Source organism: Hyaena hyaena, unplaced genomic scaffold, assembly GCF_003009895.1.
Source record: "Hyaena hyaena isolate Hyena2069 unplaced genomic scaffold, ASM300989v1 scaffold_63, whole genome shotgun sequence".
NCBI lineage: Eukaryota > Metazoa > Chordata > Mammalia > Carnivora > Hyaenidae > Hyaena > Hyaena hyaena.
Genome location: NW_024080695.1, coordinates 1,265,777 through 1,283,248, shown reverse-complemented (window position 1 = coordinate 1,283,248; position 17,472 = coordinate 1,265,777). Strand labels below are relative to the sequence as shown.

Below are 17,472 nucleotides of genomic sequence, written 5' to 3'. Positions count from 1 at the left end.
GACTCTGGGCCGTTTTCGTTCTGGAAGGAACAGGTAGGCTGAGTGTGCTCAGGTGAGCCAGGCAGGGGCTGGCTGTCTGTGCTTGGACCAGGAAGGGGGACACAGCCTTGGTCTCTCCGAGGTACCATCGGAGGCCCTGGAATTGCATCACAGAGGAGACAAGTTTGGGGGGATGAAGTCACCCCCATCAAGTGTGATGGAGCCCCAGCAGCCAAAGACTCGGTCCCCGCCCCTGTGCAGGGACAAAGGGTCCCGTGGCCCCCGATGGCAGGTGCACAGAGCTGCCGCAGAACTCGGGAAGCCCGTGTGCCTGGGCACACCGCTATAGCCCAGGGCAGGGGCCAGGTTGCCCATGTTCACCTGTCTGGCCGCCCTCCCCCCCACCACCATGGCATGGGCTCTGGGGCCGCCTGCGGGGGGACCGGGCAGGCCACCCCGCCCGACAGGAACCCACGGCACCCTGGGGGGGGCTGTCTGTGCAGGCTGCTGGGTGAGACCCCTGTACCCCAACATTACGAGACATCGACTGCCATGGCTCCCAAGGAGGGACCCAACCAGGGCTCAGGAGAATGGTGCCCCATTCCATGGAGTAGGCATGACTTGGGGGACGGCAAGTACTTGAAGCAGGAACACTATACACACCCAAACGGGTGGGCCAGGAGCCCGGGAGCCTGCATCACGGCCCTACAAGCACTCAGGGCCTGTGCTGCCCACACCACCCTCCAGGGTCCCGGAACCATGGCACCCCAGCAGCTCAGGTCTGTGGGGGCCCCCTGGGGCGCACCCAGCCACCCCTCTCCACGGAGAGGCTCCCCACAAGCAAGCACGCCTCGTACAGCAGCGTGTGGTGTCATTCCCTTTAATTCAGATACACAATGTTCGCAGTAGTTTAAAAAACGGAAATACACGCCACTTGTCAGTCCTTCCCTCTCCTCTTGGGAGCGGACGGTCAGGTCCGGGCCAGGGCTCCGGGACGTGCCCCTCACAGCCTTGCTGGCCCCCAGTGTGCGGGGATGGCGGTGGCGGTGTGTCACGAGCTCACACCCATGAGCACGAGGCCACGGTCCTGCAGCGCCGGTGGTCGGCACCCAGTTTGCACCGGGAAACGGCAGTGACTGTTCAGGGCCAGGTGCTCCCAGAAGCACTTGAGGGGAGGGGGGTTCCTTCGACTCCATTAAAAGTGACAGGTGCATAGGGAAAAGGGACCCCCGACCCTTTCAGGCCACCTTCACTGATGACTACTGCCTGAGCGGGCCGCTCCCCGCGGAAGCCATGCCGGGCCGGCAGCACCAGCAGAGCCCTCCTGAGCTCGCCAGCAAGGCTGGGCGGCTCTCACACCGCTGCCCCGCCCCTGCCGGTCGCCCCACAGACAGAACCACCCCACTGTCCCCCGGGTTGGTAGCCATGGCTTCGAGGACTCACCGGAGAGGGAAGGACAAAAACGAAAGCAAGGACGCTCACAGTATCGAGAGGAAATGGATTCCACTCCCCCCATCCCAGAGCCCCCTGCAGCCGCTGCAGTAGAAGGAAGCGCTCCCTGCAAGGTGGCCAAGAGCAGTCACCACCGTTCAGAGTCCGTTCCGACGGAGCCAGCAACAGGGCTCGGTGCGGCTCCCCGGGAGGAGCCACCCCCGGCCCTGGGGCCTTGGAAGTGACAGCCGGCAATGGAGGGGTGCCTGGGCACGGCGGGGGTCCTTGAAGAGGCAAGGCCTTGTGATGCTGCATTTGGGTGTCTGGAGGGCTCAGCCTCGTTCATCCTCCGCGAAGGATCCATTTGCTGACAAAACGTGGAAGGGCAGGAGGGCCCTGGCCGCCTCGGCGGGGCGGCGGGGGAGGGAGGCACGTTTCTGGAGAAGACACGCTTAAGTGCACTGCCAAACAATTCTGCCCTGGTTTCGTTCAAGTCCATCCTGATAATTTCAGCAGGAAAACAAAAACAACCCCCCCCCACACACACACCTGCCAAATTAGTATTTTCAACAAAATTTGGATTGAGGATACGATTACTGCTTCTAGGAACCTGACAAAGTCCCGACTCCTCATGCAGAGAGCTGACCAGGTGGACCTTCCTCAACAGGAATTTAGTAAGTGATGACGCCGCTCCTAGAGGCCTCCGCCACGCAGCCGACTCCATGGACACATGTAAAAAATGCCAACTTCTACAAAGAACCTACATGCCCATTCTTGGTGGTCTTGTGGGTTTGCGTGTTGAGACACACTCAGAACTACACACCTGCACGCACATACAGACTCACCCGTGGCTGAAAGAACTCACTCACCGACTCCCCCCATGTCCCGAGCACACAGGCTGTCTCCAGGGCCCCTGTGGCCAGAGCTGGGCTCCGGGCCCCTGTTAAGAACTGACTATTTCGTGGCAATCAAGGGAAGCACAATCACACTTGAGTGAGTCCCCTGGAATGGATTCTAAGGGAACGCCTCCACACTTCACGTTCACAGCGTTAACTTCCAACAAACGTAAACTCAGCAGGCACAGCCATCAGGCCCGTGTGCGCCCATCTCCAGGCCACTGAGGTGACGGGTGGGAGACTGCAGGTTCTGGGCCCTTCCCTGCACTCATACATGTTCTACACACGTTCTAGCAGACTTCTCGTGGGAAAAGGCAGGAGGAGACACGGGAGCCCAGAGAGGGTGAGGGACAGCGCTCACTGACTCCTTGTTAAAGTGCCCTTACAGCCCCACGCATCAAACACATGACCCAATTCTATCACTCATGCCCTGGCCCGGTGGGGCCCGGTGGGGCCCGGTGGGGCCCGGTGGGGGCTGGCGGCAACCCCCACACCCCAGGAGGCCCCAAACTGTTGCAGCAGGAAAGGGCAGGAAGGAAACAGCAGCTCTGGGGCAGGGGGGGTCGGGGGTCTGCAGGCAGTTTCGCGGGAACCCAGCAGCTGGGCGTGTGTGCTGCAGTGGGACGCCGGGACAGACCCGCACAGACGCCCGCTCACCACATGCCAAGACCCCCCTTCCCCCTCCCCTGCAGACTCTGGAAAACAGTTTCCAAAGGATCTGCACTTACCACGTGAAATACCCAAAACGCTGCCTGCGCTGAAACTCACGACCAAACTGACGGCACGCACGGTGGCCCCTGCCTGACTGGCCCGCCTCTGGCGGCCGACGGCAAGCACAGCCCCACTTGCGGGCACACGAGCTCCTAAGCCAAGGTCAACCCAAATGTCCAGGCCTCATTTGCATTGAATGATTTGGCTACTTTGGGGCTGGAAACAGAGCTGGTCCAGTGACCCGTGTCTGAGGGACCATGGGCCAGCCAGTCACTGCCCCACACTGTCTCCTTCCTGCCCCTTTCCCTGAATGAGCCCCCCCACAGCCCCAGGGGCAGAGATCTGTGCCCTCCAGGGCTGGAAGGAGGCCCAGCAGATGTGCTGGGCTGGAAAAGAGGCCGAGGAGGTACTGGGGCCTTTCCCTAATGGTTGCCAAGAAGCTCTTGACCAAGCGGGGCGCAGACAAACATAGCGCCATCCCACACCTGGGCCCTAACCACACAAGAGGTGCCACGTGGGAAGCAGATCCCAGCAGTGGCCAGCCAGCCCTGGGCAGACTGCAGCCCACCCTCGGCGCGGGGATGGGAGCTGGAGGCCCCGAGGGCCGGCCTTGTCAGCCAACTGCCAGCACAGCCGTCCTTCACTGCTGAGCGGGGACTTTGGAGCTGTCCGCGCTAAGGACGAGGGCGCTGTGGTGGGTACAGAGGCGTGGTGCGTGCACAGGACAGAGGAGTGGGCACTTGCCAATCCCCAGCGTGTGGCCGTGTGAACGATGATGCAGATGTCAGAACAGCAACCGTCTGTACACTCTTACCAGATGTGGATGCGTGAGGAAGGGTGGAGTGCGCCACAGAGCCCGCCCGTGGTTATAGGGGAGGGCCAGGACCGGCTGGGGAGGCTCCGCGGGAGCTGTCACATGCAGCACACACTTGCGATGCACATACTCTACACGGGCATAGAAAGTTACCTTAAAATTAATCTCTTTACTGATATAATTAAATTTTCAATCCTGAGAAGAAAACAGAGAGGAAAGCGTGGCGCTGGTGTCGAGCTCCCAGCCCCCCACCCGCACACACCAGTGCCGGAGGCCGGACCCAGCTGAGCCACGGGGAGCGCTCTCAAGAGCCGATGGCGCCACCTTCTGCCTATGAACAGCAGAGAGGCTGACAGCCAGCCCGCAGGACCGAGGACATCCGTCCCAGACGCCAGAGCAGCCGGGACCCGGTAACCAGGAGCAGGCCGGGCAGCGGGAAGAAGGGGACGCCGGTCGGCAGGCGTGTAACACGAGTGCAGCATGGAGTCAGTGACGCGGCCACCCCTGCTCCCCGCGGGGACCCGGGCTCGGCCACGCTGCTGCGTGTGATCCCCGCACGCAGCCCCGCCGCCAGAGAGCCCTTCTGCCACGGGGCAGAGCCGGACACCTCCTGCCCAGCCACGACGCGACTCAAGCGGGGCCTGTGCGTGGAGCCACGCTGGTGCGGGCAGGCCCGTGGGCTCTGCTGCTGCCCCACATGGGTGCTCAGCACGAGGCGACCTTGTGGACGTTCCGCAAACAAGTCAACAGTCGCTGGTATGGGTTTCCCGGAGCTGCGACCACCTCGAACACAGACTGGAAGGCCCGGCGATCCAGCTCCTCCTCTATCTGGTGTCTGTAAAAGTCTGAGGCCACCAGGCAGAAGAGGTTCACGTCTACTCGCTCCAGCTTGCCCATCCTGCTGACGACGTGGGGAAGGCTGGTTGGGGAGTTAAGGGAGCATGCCTCGTGTGAGGGAAGAGGGGCCCCAGGCATGCCTCCCCATCCGCACTAGGCTGTCCGCGCCTGACACGGGTCGGGGCCCAGGAGTCCGGACAACCGCCGGGAGCAGCGGCCGGCGGACCCGGACGGCACAGCAGCAGTTGGAGGTGGGCTCCCACTCGGGCTCCCGCCGGCTCTGCGGGGAAGGTGGACGGACGCGGTCCTGCTCTGGGGGGGGAGGGCCTCCGGCGAGGGGCTCCACTCCGTGCCACTTACCTGGCCCCGCTCCCTGTGCGGCACCAGCCTCGGCCGCTCCCAGCAGCCCGGCTCCCGCGCCGTGCGGGCGGAGCCATGGCCCCCCTGCCCGGGCCTCTCGGGCAGCGCCGGGCGAGGCCGGCCGCCAGCAGCAGGACCGCCGTCTGCTCAGAGGCTCTGCTGTGTCTTGGGGGAAAGCTGCCGAAGGAGAACATCCCCTTTTGGCAGCCAGTGTCTTTGGGGTGGGAACTGGAGCTTCCCGCAAGCCTTTTACCCCAGAGAACGACACGGGCACAATGACAGGAGTAATGAGAAGCAGCATCGGCCGCAGCCCCAGCTGCATGGGGCCGCGCCTGGGGACTGGGTGGGAGGCCCACAGGGACCGGGTGCTGCCCCTCCCTCCAGTCCTGGACGGTGTGGGCGGCGTTTTCTTATCGATGCTGCACCTTCCTAAGGCTTAAGGTAAATGTGGTTTTGACGTTTGCGTTTCCGGCAAAGGTTAGGTTTCAGAAACTTTAACACAAAATATCAACCCAGACACCGAGAGAAGGGACCACAGGGCCGATAAGCGGGGGCTGCTGCGCCCTGGCCCGGACACAGGAAGGATACACGGCAGACACCCAGGGGCTGGTGGAAGCGCTGACAAAGAAGCAGGAGAGGCTCCACACGGCCATGGCCACCGGGCTCCTCTGTGTGAAGTTGGAGAGGGACAGCATGACCCAGTCCCGGACCATGGACGACTGCCCGCTGCTGTGCAGAGTCTGGAAAACCTGAGAAGGACGGCAGGCCCAGAGGGTCAGGGGCCACAACGCCCCCGACGCAGGGGTGCTGGGTAAGGGGTGCAGCAGTTTGCAGGGCGAGGAGTGGGGCCCGCGGCACCTGCACCATGTCAGCGCACCCAGATGCTAAAAGGCATTCGGTCTGGAAAGTCAGGGCTTCCCCTGGCCCCTGACCCCGTGCCCTCACCTTGTACACAACGGTGGCCATGAACTGTGGGTATGGCTGCTGGTTGGACAGAAATTCCCCAATGACTTTGTTCATGACGTCCTGGGGTGGGAAGAAGTCATCTAAAAACTGAGGAAGGATCCGTGCCACCACTCTGGCTTCACAGGGGAATCCTTTCCTGACCCTAAAAGGAGAGCACACAGGTCAGAGTCTGGCCCCACCCCAGAGGGCCTCACGTCTGATGCCAGTTGGGAGGTGCCGAGACAGAGTGTTACCTACAAGAGCAAACGCCCCCCCCACCTTGCTGGCCTCAGCTGCCACCTGCAGATAAACGCACGGCTCGCAGACCCCACCCATGTGTGGGCTGATGCCTCAGAAGGGGTTTCAAAGTCGTGTCAAGTTGTAGGCAAGAAGGGTTGGAAATGGTGACATGAGAGATAAAAAACACAAACTCGTAAGGAGAACGCTGTCCACGTTCTGTTCCGTTTCCGTCCCAGGTGCTATGGGCGTGTTGGCACCTGCACTGATGCCACAGCACCGCAGTCCGCCGAGGCCCTTCGTGACTGACCCCCACCCGTGCGCTCTCCCGCTGGTGCCCCACCCCCGCTGCCCCGCACAGCACGGGCTACACTTCGAGTGGTGCACGTGGAGGAGCTGTACACCGCTGAGAAGGTGCCAGGATGGACCCAGAAACCGGGCCCGTGCCTCCTCAGAGGGCCTGGACCGCCTGCTGCGTGCCAGCTCTGGCCCAGCTTGTGCGAGGCTGCTGCTCTGGACGACAGCCACACTTAAAAGGTACCTCCAGCCAACTGGGTGTCCCCCACCTGACGTGTGGAGAGTAAGCCCGCTGCATGGCTGACAGCACTCGCTAAAATGCTGGTATGTTTTGTTAGCCCTGGGACATAAGGTCCATGAAGGCAGGGACCGAGCGTGGGCTCCCCTGCCTGTCACCTGGCTGTGCTCGGGCTTGACAGATGTGTGCAGAATGGAAGGTGGCTATAAACACTAACTTTAAATTTCAACAGAGAAACAGACCACAGTGCCCAGCTTTCCAGAACACCTCACACGGCCTGGGCAGACGTGGGGAAGCCATGGCTCAGCATGCTCTTGTGAGAGAAAGCTGGATGCTTCTGGCTGACTGGGCCAGAGGGCCAGGCCAGGCTGCATGGTGCCGGATGGGCCTCCCAAGGCCACGGTCCTGGGGAAATAGCCTGACAAGTTGCCCAACCCATTTTCCAGAACTGGTAAGCTGAGCCTACTCTGGACACAAGTGCACACAGTGGGGGTGGCAGGGATTTGTTCCAAGCTGTCAGAGATACTTCCGTTTGCTGTTTGAACCTTACCCCAGTCTACTGAACACAATTCCCGGAGTTGGGGCTGCTGGTGCTTACAGGCTGGGCTCCCCAGACCCGGGGGAAGGGGCGCGAGTCTGCTTTGATGGTGAAGCTCCCCGCCCAAAGGCAACAGTGGCCCCCAGATGCCTCTGTTACTGCTCAGAACTCCATCCATCTGGTCAACAGACCAGACCCCCCCCCCCACCCGATGCCTCCACGCTGACAGGGGCTACCCCCACCTTTATGGGAGAGGGACACCCCATAGTCCTGGGTGCCGGGGCCCAAGGACTGCCCACTTCTGCAGAGCTGAGCCAGGTGTGTGTGTGTGTGGTTGGGGTGGGGGGCATGGGCTGCAGGGGCGAGGCTGAGAAGGGAGCCGGTGCGTGTGAGGGCAGCCGCTCCCGGGGAGCGCCCAGGGTGGCTCTGGGCAAAGGCGGGCGTCGTCTCTCACCGGTCAAAAAGAACGGACACCCGCTCCATGGCCACGATCACTGACTCGCTGTCTGGGGTGGCGGGGCTGGGGTCTGAGGTTCGGCCTGGACTGATCTTCTCCTTTCCTGAAACAAATCACTGTGTACTGTTACTTGCTCTGAAGACAGCGCCTTGAACTCACCACAGGGGTTCAACAAAGCCTGAGAGGGGGTGAGGTCAAGGGCCAGGAGCTCGCAGTGGCCCAGGGCACAGCCCTGCTCGGGCCCACGGGGGGCAGGGGTCAGTCTGCAGACCTGTTCCCTGGGCTTGGCTCTGCACCTACATGGCAACGCGACCTGGAGCCAGTAACCCCAAGCCCCCTGCTCTAGAACGTCCCTGAAGCGCTGGGGGGGATCCTGGGGTCTGCGTCCCAAGAACGAGCATGCTTCTCTCGCTCTCGCACAGCAGATCTGTATGCTCGGAGCTCGGGGGCACGGACCCTGCAGGCACGGGGGGCTGGGCCGGTCTCTGGGGCCCCGTGGCTCACCTGTGTACATGCAGGTGAGCATCAGGCCCAGGGCCGCCATGGCCCGGTGTGGGCTGTGCACATTCACTCTGTCCACACTCAGCTTGACCAGGGATTCGGCCTCCAGCCGGCACAGCTGCTCGGAGAGCAGAAGGCGCTCCAGGCCCCGCAGGATGCAGTGGTAAATGATGGACGGGGTGGACTCCTCAGTCCCGGACAGCATCACCCCACACATCTGAACACAAGGAAGACTTCCGGGTCAGGTCTCTGTCGCCCGTGCCTGCTCCTCTGACGGTACCGCCTGCAGGGCACAGAGCGCACACACTTCTGTTCCAGAGGAAGGGCCCACGGCTGCGCACCTGTATTATGGATGCGGAGAATTCTGGGCCCACGTCCAGCGGGTAGTTCTCAATCAGGTAGAAGGCGGTGGCACACATCACCAGCACGTGCTGTTGGCTGTGAACGTTCACGCAGCTGAAACCAGGAGACATGGGCCCGTGTGACGGCGTGTCATGTCGCTGGGACCTCGGCCCCCTTCCCCACGGGCCCCAGGACCTGGCATGTGACCCCGCTCTTCCCCTGGTCCATGCTGGGGCCCCCTTGCAGCCGCGCCCACTCACTGGGCCGCCCCTTTGAGGTTGGACAGGACGTAGTCACTGATGACTGGGACGAGCTGCTTCGCTGTCTCATCCAGGAGGTCACACTCCAGCACGTAGAGGGCGCCATGCAGGGCCCCGACCTTGCTGGGCAGGTGGCTACTCCTCAGGGTGCTCTCCAGCAGCCGGGTGACGGGCTCAGCCACCGCCTTGTCCTACACACAGGCATAGAGCAGAGGCTTGCCCACGACGGAAAGGAGGCACCAACGGGGGGCTGACCTCACGCTGCCGAGGAAGACTGGGTGCAGGGGCTCCGGGAGCAGGCCCTCCAGAGTCCCCCGGGCGGGCGTCCGGACCGCTGGCTGGGTGACCAGGGCAGCCCCCGTGCCTCACCCGTTCACGCCAATGCCGCGTCCATGCGGACACCTTCCCCCCGGGGTCTGTAGTTGGGCCGCACCAGGGAGAGGGGCCTGCGGGACCAGCCGCTGGCCAGAGCCCCTGCTCTGTGTCTCGGATGCGCCCCCTGACAGGCGAGACCCCACGGCGTCATCACAATGCGCTGCCAGGGAGCAGAGCGCGTCCCATCTGACTCCCGGGAGAGGACGCTGGCGGACGGTCCCCCACATGTGCTGACCTTGCTCTGTTTTCACTGGGGTGAGTCCCAGTCGTGACTGTATGTGAATCCTCCCAGCGAAAACCCAGGGTGGTCTGGGGGACCCCTAACGGCAGCCTTTACTAACCTCAATCAAAATATTACCTGTGGCCATTAGCACCCTCGACAGAGTGGGACGCAGCGGAACCCACACGCTCCTCTCAGAGAAGAGGCGCCACAGTAAACAGTGTGGAGGTGGGGGTAACCCCAGTGCTCCACGAGCCACCCCTTTGGAAAGGTGGCTACGGCCACCCGAGGGTCCCCGTAGGCCCGGCCAAGGGCAGTCGCCTTCTAAGGACCGCCCCGCCGTGCACCCAGTCCCAGACGTGCGGACGCACGTCTCCCCGCACAGCCTAAGTGCCTCAGGAGGAAAAGACCAGCTTCGGAGCGCGGCGCCCGGCACGGAGGCCAGTGCGCGCCCGGCAGGGGGGCAGGGGGGTGGCGCGTCCATGCATCATCTTGCCTCAGGGTCTTCTCAGAAAACGAGGATTGCTTATTTGACTTACTGACAACACAACATTTGTCTGGGGGGATCTGGGCCTGAGCACAAAAACTCAATTCTAATGAGAACGAACCCAGCAGCTGAACCCCCCACAAAGACAAAAGGACCCTTCAATCCAGCTGCTCTGACTTGTCTCTCGACGCCCCGAGGGCGCACACTTTGAAGTGCCGTGCTCACAGAAGGAAGGCCGAGGGCCCATTGTTTCTGTTCCCCTGTGGTGGCACCAGGGCTCCGGCCACCCAGGACGGTGATACCTGCCTGGGCACTTGGGGTCACAGGGATGAATTCCACAGGGGAGCCCAGCCGGGAAGGGGCGAGAGTCAGGGCGCTGGGCCACACGCGTGGGCTCGGAGCTCTGTCATGTCCCATGCGACCTGGTCTCGGCCTCCAGGGGCCCAGACGAGAGTTCACCATGAGACCAGGTGCGGGAGAGCTGTCCTCGTGGTCATATGAGAGACGGGATGGACAGGACTGCACGGGAACACGGGAGAGGCAGCGGGCAGCCCCCGCGCGCAGTGGATGAAGGAGTCTCTACTGCCAGCGTGAAGGTGGACCCCAGGCCACAGCGAGCACAGGCCCCATGGTTACTGGGTTCCCCTCTCACGGCGGACTGTGTCCTCCACCACGCTGACCGGGCAGGCCCCGTGCAAACGCTTTCACATGCTCGCATCACGTCCGGTTAGCCTGGACCGCGAGGTGACGGACGCATAGAAAAATGGGTGCATGCTGGACCGGCTGAGCTCTGACCAACTGGATGCAGAGTAAAAGGACGCAAAAGCAGGCACAGTGTACCCTCCTTCGAACACCAAACTAGAGCACCAGGACTCGGGAGAGAAATGCAGGGTTTCTGGGGTAAGAAGGTCCCCAGCAGGGAGGTCTATTGGTGGGAAGCTTGGGAGTCAGCAGCGCTTCAGCAAAGGGGGTGGGGGCAACGTGGGGAACTGCGGAGGAGGGCCAGCCGTGCTCCCCTACCCACACACGGTGATCCAGAGCAAAGGGTACAGGAGCCCTAAACCAAGGCCCACCTGCCACCAAGTGCCTCATGGGAAGTACGGAAAGGCAGGGATGTTAACTTGTAGTCGTCCCGCCCTCCTCCCGGGTCAGACCTTCTGAGGCCAAGGCTATGCCCACACATTCAGCCAACACGAGGCTAGGTGGCCCCGTGTGCCCCCCCCCGCCCCCGTCACCTACCATTCCGAGGACGGCAGCCGCCTTGCAGGTGGCAGGCACCAGGTACTGAATGAGAATCTCGTCTTCTGCAGGGTGCACCCTCCGCAGCTCTGCCAGCGCCAGATACATCATCTCAAACTGGGTGCGCTCAGTGAACAAGTCCGAGACCACCAGGAGCTGGGGACACAGCATCCAGACCAGAAGTAAACCACAAAGCCCAAAATGCACGTTGCAACATCCCCGAGGAGTGAAATACGGGAACTGGCAGGGGCCCTGACTACAGACGTAAAACCCCACGGGAGCAGGTAACATGAAGAGCAGGCCACCCGGTGTCTTCTTCAACCCCCTGCATCTGCACGGCCCTCTGGGGGCGGGCGCCTGGATCTGTCCTGACTGCGGGGGAGCCGCCGAGCTCTCCAACTGCTACTCGGCAAGACCCGAGGCCTCCTGGCAGCGGAGGGGCCGGGCTCTCCGAAGCCCTGGGACACAGAAAGGGGCAGCTGTTCCGGAAATAAAAGCATGGACGACTCCCTGTCTCCCCAGAGTGTTCAGTTCTGTCATGCACCTCTTCACAGGACACCTGAAGCTAAACGTCACCAAGGTGAGTGTGTGTCTGCTCTCCAGGGCGCTGCTCTCCCTCCCGGGCCCGCAGAGGGGCCAGCGGGGCTCAGCAAGTCGCCCGCAGCCACCGTTCTGAAGGAGGATGCGGCGGACACTGGAGGGGCCCCCGGGCTCCTCAAGGTCAGAATTGTTTCTGTGGTGACACGAAGACCCCTATCTGCCTTTTGACCTCGGTTCTCCTCTGACCACAGGGTGGTATTTTCTCGAAGTCCTTTGACATTACTATGAAGGGCTGAATGCAGAGCCAGAGAGCCTGGAGCCACTTCAGATTCTGTGTCTCCTCTCTCCATCCCTCCCCCGCTCTCTCGGTCTCTCAAAATTAAATAAAAATGTAAATAAATAAATAAATAAAAACCAACACCAAAACCTCAAGAATTATCACTGTTATTTTAAGTGGATTAATAACTAACTAAAAAAAAAAAGGCCTTTATTACAGGTGCTGGTAATTTACTGGTTTTGAAAAAAAACAAACCGTAAACTTTTATTACAAACTAAAAATAAAATTCTTAAAAATCTCAACTTGACCAGATATCAAATGACTTAAGAACCTTCGAAGGTGCGTACTGAGCACAGCCAGGCTCAAAACCTCCCGCCTGCCGGTACTGGGCACAGGCGCCCCCACGGCACAGGTGAGAACGCCCATGCCTCAGAGGCAGTGAGGATGGCTCGCGGTGGCTGGTCACTGGGCAGGAAGCAGGGACCCAGGGGCTTCAGCTTCAAACTCCTGCTCACTTCTGGCCGAACAATGGTAAATATGCTACCATGGCTTCTAACAAGGGACCATTTGCAAGCCCCACAGATTTCCCCTCTGGTACCGTCCACACTGACAGGTCTAACCCCCGTGCAGACACTCTGGGGCCCAAGGGTGCAGCAGTCTCAGCCCACAGGTGACGACGGCTCACACCAGGGCTTCTCAAAGAGGAGTGGTGGTAGGACTGTCTGGGCAACTCTCTTCTAATAAACCTGACATCCAAGAGATGGGCCATTGAGGAGACGAACGTGAATGAGCAAGGTGGCCTTGAGTCCCGTGGCACGATGGGACAGTCCTAGACACTCCCACTGTACTTACAAGGGTATCTCTGGGCCACGGACTGGGAAGGAGAAAACGGCCCCTCCGTGGCTAAAGAACTACTACTCGATCATCCTGCATCTGTGAAAATCTAAGCGCCCCTTCCCGGTTCCCAGAGACTACAAACTCTGTGTGAGTGTGCAGTGTCCGTACACCGGTGCACGTGTGAACACCCCTGCCCGCGTGTGCACCATCACGAGCCCCGTGCGGGGCAGGGGGGCGGGGGAAGGCAGACTCACAGATCGGACCACTTCGCTGATCAGGATGATGGGGGTCCTCCTGGCTGAGCCCGACGGCAGGATCCAGCGGCTGTACAATTCGAGCAGAAACTGGGAGCAGGAGTGGATGTCGACTCCGGCCCGGTGCTTCCTGCAGGCACACAACAGGAGAGGCTTGTTTCAAGGGGGACCCCAAACACATCAAATGACTGGTAGGAAACTTCAAATCTCTTGAAACGAATGGCAGATGAAACACCTGGAGTTGAGCGGCGACGTGGGTGGTGACGCAGGTGTGGGGACGTCGGCCTCCTCCTCCTCCTCCTCCCCCCACTCTTCCTCTCTCAGGGGCGTGATGCTGTTCCCCAGCCACACGGAGTGAATGGACACCTTCAGGAGAAGAGGACGCTGGGCTCGGTGCTCGGGGCACACGTGCGGGTCCCTGCGCCGCGGACCCCCGTGGCCCCTCTGTGCTTGTTCTGTGTTCCTCCGGCACGTGGCACGGCACGCACACTGCCAGGGAGCACGGGCTGCGTTCCCACCACCGGCCTGGACACCGGACCCAGTTCCCACTCTGCACCAACAGCCGTCTCCCCTTCAGGCGCCGCCCTGTCGAGGGGGACTGGCAGGCTGGAGGCGGCTGCGTGGACGGAACGTGGGCTGCGAGGTCTCAAGCAACCCTCGGGCTTTGAGGGAGGGTGGCACCTCTGCTCCCCTCACCGCCCGACAGACAGTGATGGCTCAGCACGGAGGGACTGGGGAGCCGACCGGCCCGTGACCAGGACAGGGTGGCGTCAGGGCTCAGCCCCAGGTGAACGCACTACTGCTCAGTCCCCAGTGTAGACGTGAACACAGATGCTAAAGAAAGGACACAGCCGGCCAAACGCCACTGGACCAGACGGAGGCCAGGCGCCGCCCCAAGAGCCAATGCCGCTCGCTCACAGCCCGCTCCTCAGAAACCACACGGAGAAACCACACGGAACTCCATCACCTCGACTGTCTCAGGGGCGGAAGCTCCTCTGCAGGGCCTGCCTGCATGCCTTGCTCCCAGGGGAGCGGGTGTGGGCGGGAGAGGGCGGGACGGAGCAGGCCCAGGGGCTCAAGCCTGCGCCGAGAGGGGACGGGGCTGCCCTCTGCACAGACCAGTGTCTCCAAACCCTGCTCTGACCAGTGTCCTCTGCAACAAAAGCCAACAAGAAAACAGTCCTGCACAACTGCTCTCTGAGCAAACCAGTGAGGTTTGAGAGGACACAGTGCAGACAGAGCAGCCACCAGGCCGCCACACGCAGCCCCCTCTGCCCAGCACATACCCCCTCACGGCTTCAGGGGCTGTGAAATCCCTGTCCCCCAGCTCCTCCAACCTCCCTGTCATGTGTGTGACCGTCTCATTTTTCTGATGAGAAAACCGAAGTGCAGCTCAAGGTGACCCACCTGGTAGGCTGTCACCTGGCACCCAGAGCCAGCCCATCTGCCACACTGCACTGTGGGACCACACTTCCCTGAGCCGGCAGCTGGGACACTCGTGGCCAAATTCGTGGCCCATCAGAGCACGGGCCTCTCTCTGTATTCGCCCCACGGAGCCACCCTCACCTGCGTGACACCTGGGACTTGAGCCTAACTCACAGCATCTTGCTGCATTTGCACACGCTTACACCAATATGTACACAGGACACCTTAAGCCCTCCTTGGAGTAGAGAATATAAAACAAATAAAAGAAAAACCCTCCTATTTAAAAACCGCGTATGATCTTTCTTCTGGAAGTACTGAATGACGCCAGTCCCAGGCGGACAACGGGCGGGGAGGGGAGCCGGAGGGCGCAAGGGCCGGGTGGGCGTGACTGACCTGGCCGAGCTTGTAGCTCATGTTGCCCAGCTCCCGCTCGGGGTTGATCTGCAGCAGAAGCCGGTCATGGCTGATGAGGGCACCTGCGGGCGACAACACGGCGCTGTCCTGCATGGCGCCCGCCCCACGGTGCCGCCAAGCCGCTGGCAGGCTGGCACAGCTCTGCAGAGCCCGGGAGGGGGGTCTCTGGAGTTCTCTCTGCCACTTTATAACACATTAGGCAGCGAGGGCCAGCAGGGAGATGCTGAAGGGTCACTTTTACTCTGTAACAAGCCAGCTTCTGACTCTGCAGGGGAACTGGCTGAGGCCTGAGCTGCAGAAATGGGAGTCAGTGGCTGCAGATGGGGTGGCACCAGCAGGAGGGCACCTTGGGGGCCAGACCGTGTTGGCGGGTGACGATTCCCAGGACCCTGCTCCGGCGCCCAGACGTCCAGCTGCGCCCACCAGAGTGGGATGCAGGCAGATGCCCCCACTCAACCAAACCATCTTTCCCACAGCCGTGTCTTTCACACCGTCCACACCCCAGACCCCTGCCCCCAGCTAACCCCTAGTTAACCCTTTGCCGGTTGGAGTGTCAGCACACCATCTTCCAAGAGGCTTCCTGTCCCCCTTGCCCTAGAAGCATGTCCTCTGCTCGGGCCCCTGGGGCATCTGCACTCCTCTTGGCACCTACTCTCTCCTGCTTCCTGTGACACAGAGCGAGGCCACTTCTCTCCCCTGCTGGGCACGATCTCACGAGATGTGTGGCCATCCAAGTTCACAGGCCTGACTAATTCACTGCCCTGGTACATATTTGCACTTCTACACAAAACATTTTCCAGGTAAAGCATTCAAGGTGCTTAACATTGCAGTATCTAGCGATTCCTAAAATAGCCTAAGGGCTCACAAAAAATGCTGTGCTAATGCACTATTTTTCAACAGAAAATGTGCGTTTAAAAAAAAAAAAAAAACAAACCATGAAATTCTCTTCTTTTAAGCCAGGGTGACAAACTCCGGTGCCCATTTCAGGGCAGGCACACAGCCCGTGGGCCCAGACAGAGCAGGTGCAGGGCTGGGGGCGGAGAGCTCGCCTCAGGGACGCCCAGCGCCAAGGGGCTCTCAGAGAGTGCAGGCTTGCCCCGGCCGTGCGCTCTCTCACAAGAAGCTACAGATTCACGTGAGCCACGGATGGGCCCGGCCTGGCTGCTGAGGGACGGCGCTCAGGTCAGTACAGACTCGAGCCCCTCCGGGCTGCTACAACCTGCTGGTCCTGAGCCAGACTTGCAGCCACGAGTCAGGGCAGCACGCTTAGTACCACAGCGTCCTCTGTGGTATCTGGGCACATTCTCATCCCGACACAGGGACAAGGGCCGCGCGCCACAGGCACCTGTAGTAGCTGGGGAGAGAGAAGGGACGGGGTCCCACGCTTGGTACGAGTGATGGGTGGCGATATTCTCTCTCTTGGAAACCATCGCTTGGATTTCCTGCTCCACGATTCCTCTGATGATGCTCAGCTTCCTCCCAAACCTGAAGTTCAGAACAAAGGGTAAAAAAAATATTTCGCTTCCTTCAAAACCTTAATAGGAAAACTCCTCAGAGCCTTCTACCGCTTTGCCTACAGGAGACACGGGCGCCTGTAACAGCAAATGGCGCTCCCTTGGCGGTGACGCCTGTCCACGTGCCCCGGGCCGGCCCTTGCTGTGCCAGAGGCCATCCCGGGCACTCGGTGGGCCCCGTGCCATCCGGGCCTCGCTGCCACGGGTCACCAAACCACCTCTCGATTTGCGCTTCGTGCAGTGAGGCAACACCCACCAGCGTTTTTGTTTGTAACGTTGGCAACAAAGGCAAGGGTCTGGGGAGAAGGTGCCGGTCACCCAGGCAGGGTAGAGAGGCACCTTGCGGTCCCCACCTGGTGTCAAGAGCTTTCAGGGGCTTGTTCCGGGGCTGCTGCTCCAGGCAGCTGACGGCTGGGTTGCCGGCCACGGGCACGGTCATGGCACTCAGCACCAGGGAGGTGATGGCCTGCACGGCCAGGACGTTGATCTGGGTCCTCTCCGTGTCTTCCTGGAAGGAGAGCCCACGCTTTACCAAGTCACAAGCGGCCAGACACTAAAAACCGCTTCTGCTCCCATCTGCCCACAGAGCCTCAAGTCCGTGGTTCTCAGGCCACGTGCTCTTGTGGGAAAGAGCCCCGAACATCGGGGACACACACCTCCCAGCAAGGGTCCTGCTCTGTGGGCCTCAGTTCCCCGCAGCCCACATGCATCTGTGACTTGACCTAAATCTAATGGGCCAATGTCCACCTTTCAAAAAACAAGGTCTCCTATAGACCCAAACCTCCAAACACAAATTAATTGCTAAGAAATTGCCCTGAAATTTCCTCACTGATTTTAGGAACTCTGCATATGACAACCTGTTAATTCTACACATGAATTTAAAGACCATCTGGATTTCTGATGCATGCCTACTCTGAACGTTCATTTCTACAAGTCTGTAGCACACCTTCTAGTAGAATTAGGGACTTAAATCCCGTGACTTTCAATACCTCAGGTTTTGCCTTATCAGAACTCGGCTTCTGCTAATATTATAGTCAAATAACACCC

At 60.8% G+C, this 17,472-nt stretch overlaps 1 protein-coding gene across 1 annotated transcript in view; it reads right to left on the bottom strand.

Moving 5' to 3' along the window:
- Positions 1-843: 843 nt before the first annotated feature.
- HTT (huntingtin) overlaps positions 844-17,472 on the bottom strand; it is a 134,606-nt gene continuing 117,977 nt past the window's right edge. Inside the window, exons 55-67 of the mRNA XM_039232151.1 lie at positions 16,779-16,933; positions 16,257-16,396; positions 14,891-14,973; positions 13,308-13,438; positions 13,073-13,202; positions 11,165-11,320; positions 8,844-9,034; positions 8,583-8,697; positions 8,245-8,458; positions 7,738-7,843; positions 5,974-6,136; positions 5,617-5,777; positions 844-4,750 (exon numbers count right to left, since the gene is read on the bottom strand). Coding sequence (XP_039088082.1) covers positions 4,537-4,750; positions 5,617-5,777; positions 5,974-6,136; positions 7,738-7,843; positions 8,245-8,458; positions 8,583-8,697; positions 8,844-9,034; positions 11,165-11,320; positions 13,073-13,202; positions 13,308-13,438; positions 14,891-14,973; positions 16,257-16,396; positions 16,779-16,933 — 1,959 coding nt within the window. The 3' untranslated portion in view covers positions 844-4,536. The remainder of the gene's footprint in view (positions 4,751-5,616; positions 5,778-5,973; positions 6,137-7,737; positions 7,844-8,244; positions 8,459-8,582; positions 8,698-8,843; positions 9,035-11,164; positions 11,321-13,072; positions 13,203-13,307; positions 13,439-14,890; positions 14,974-16,256; positions 16,397-16,778; positions 16,934-17,472) is intronic.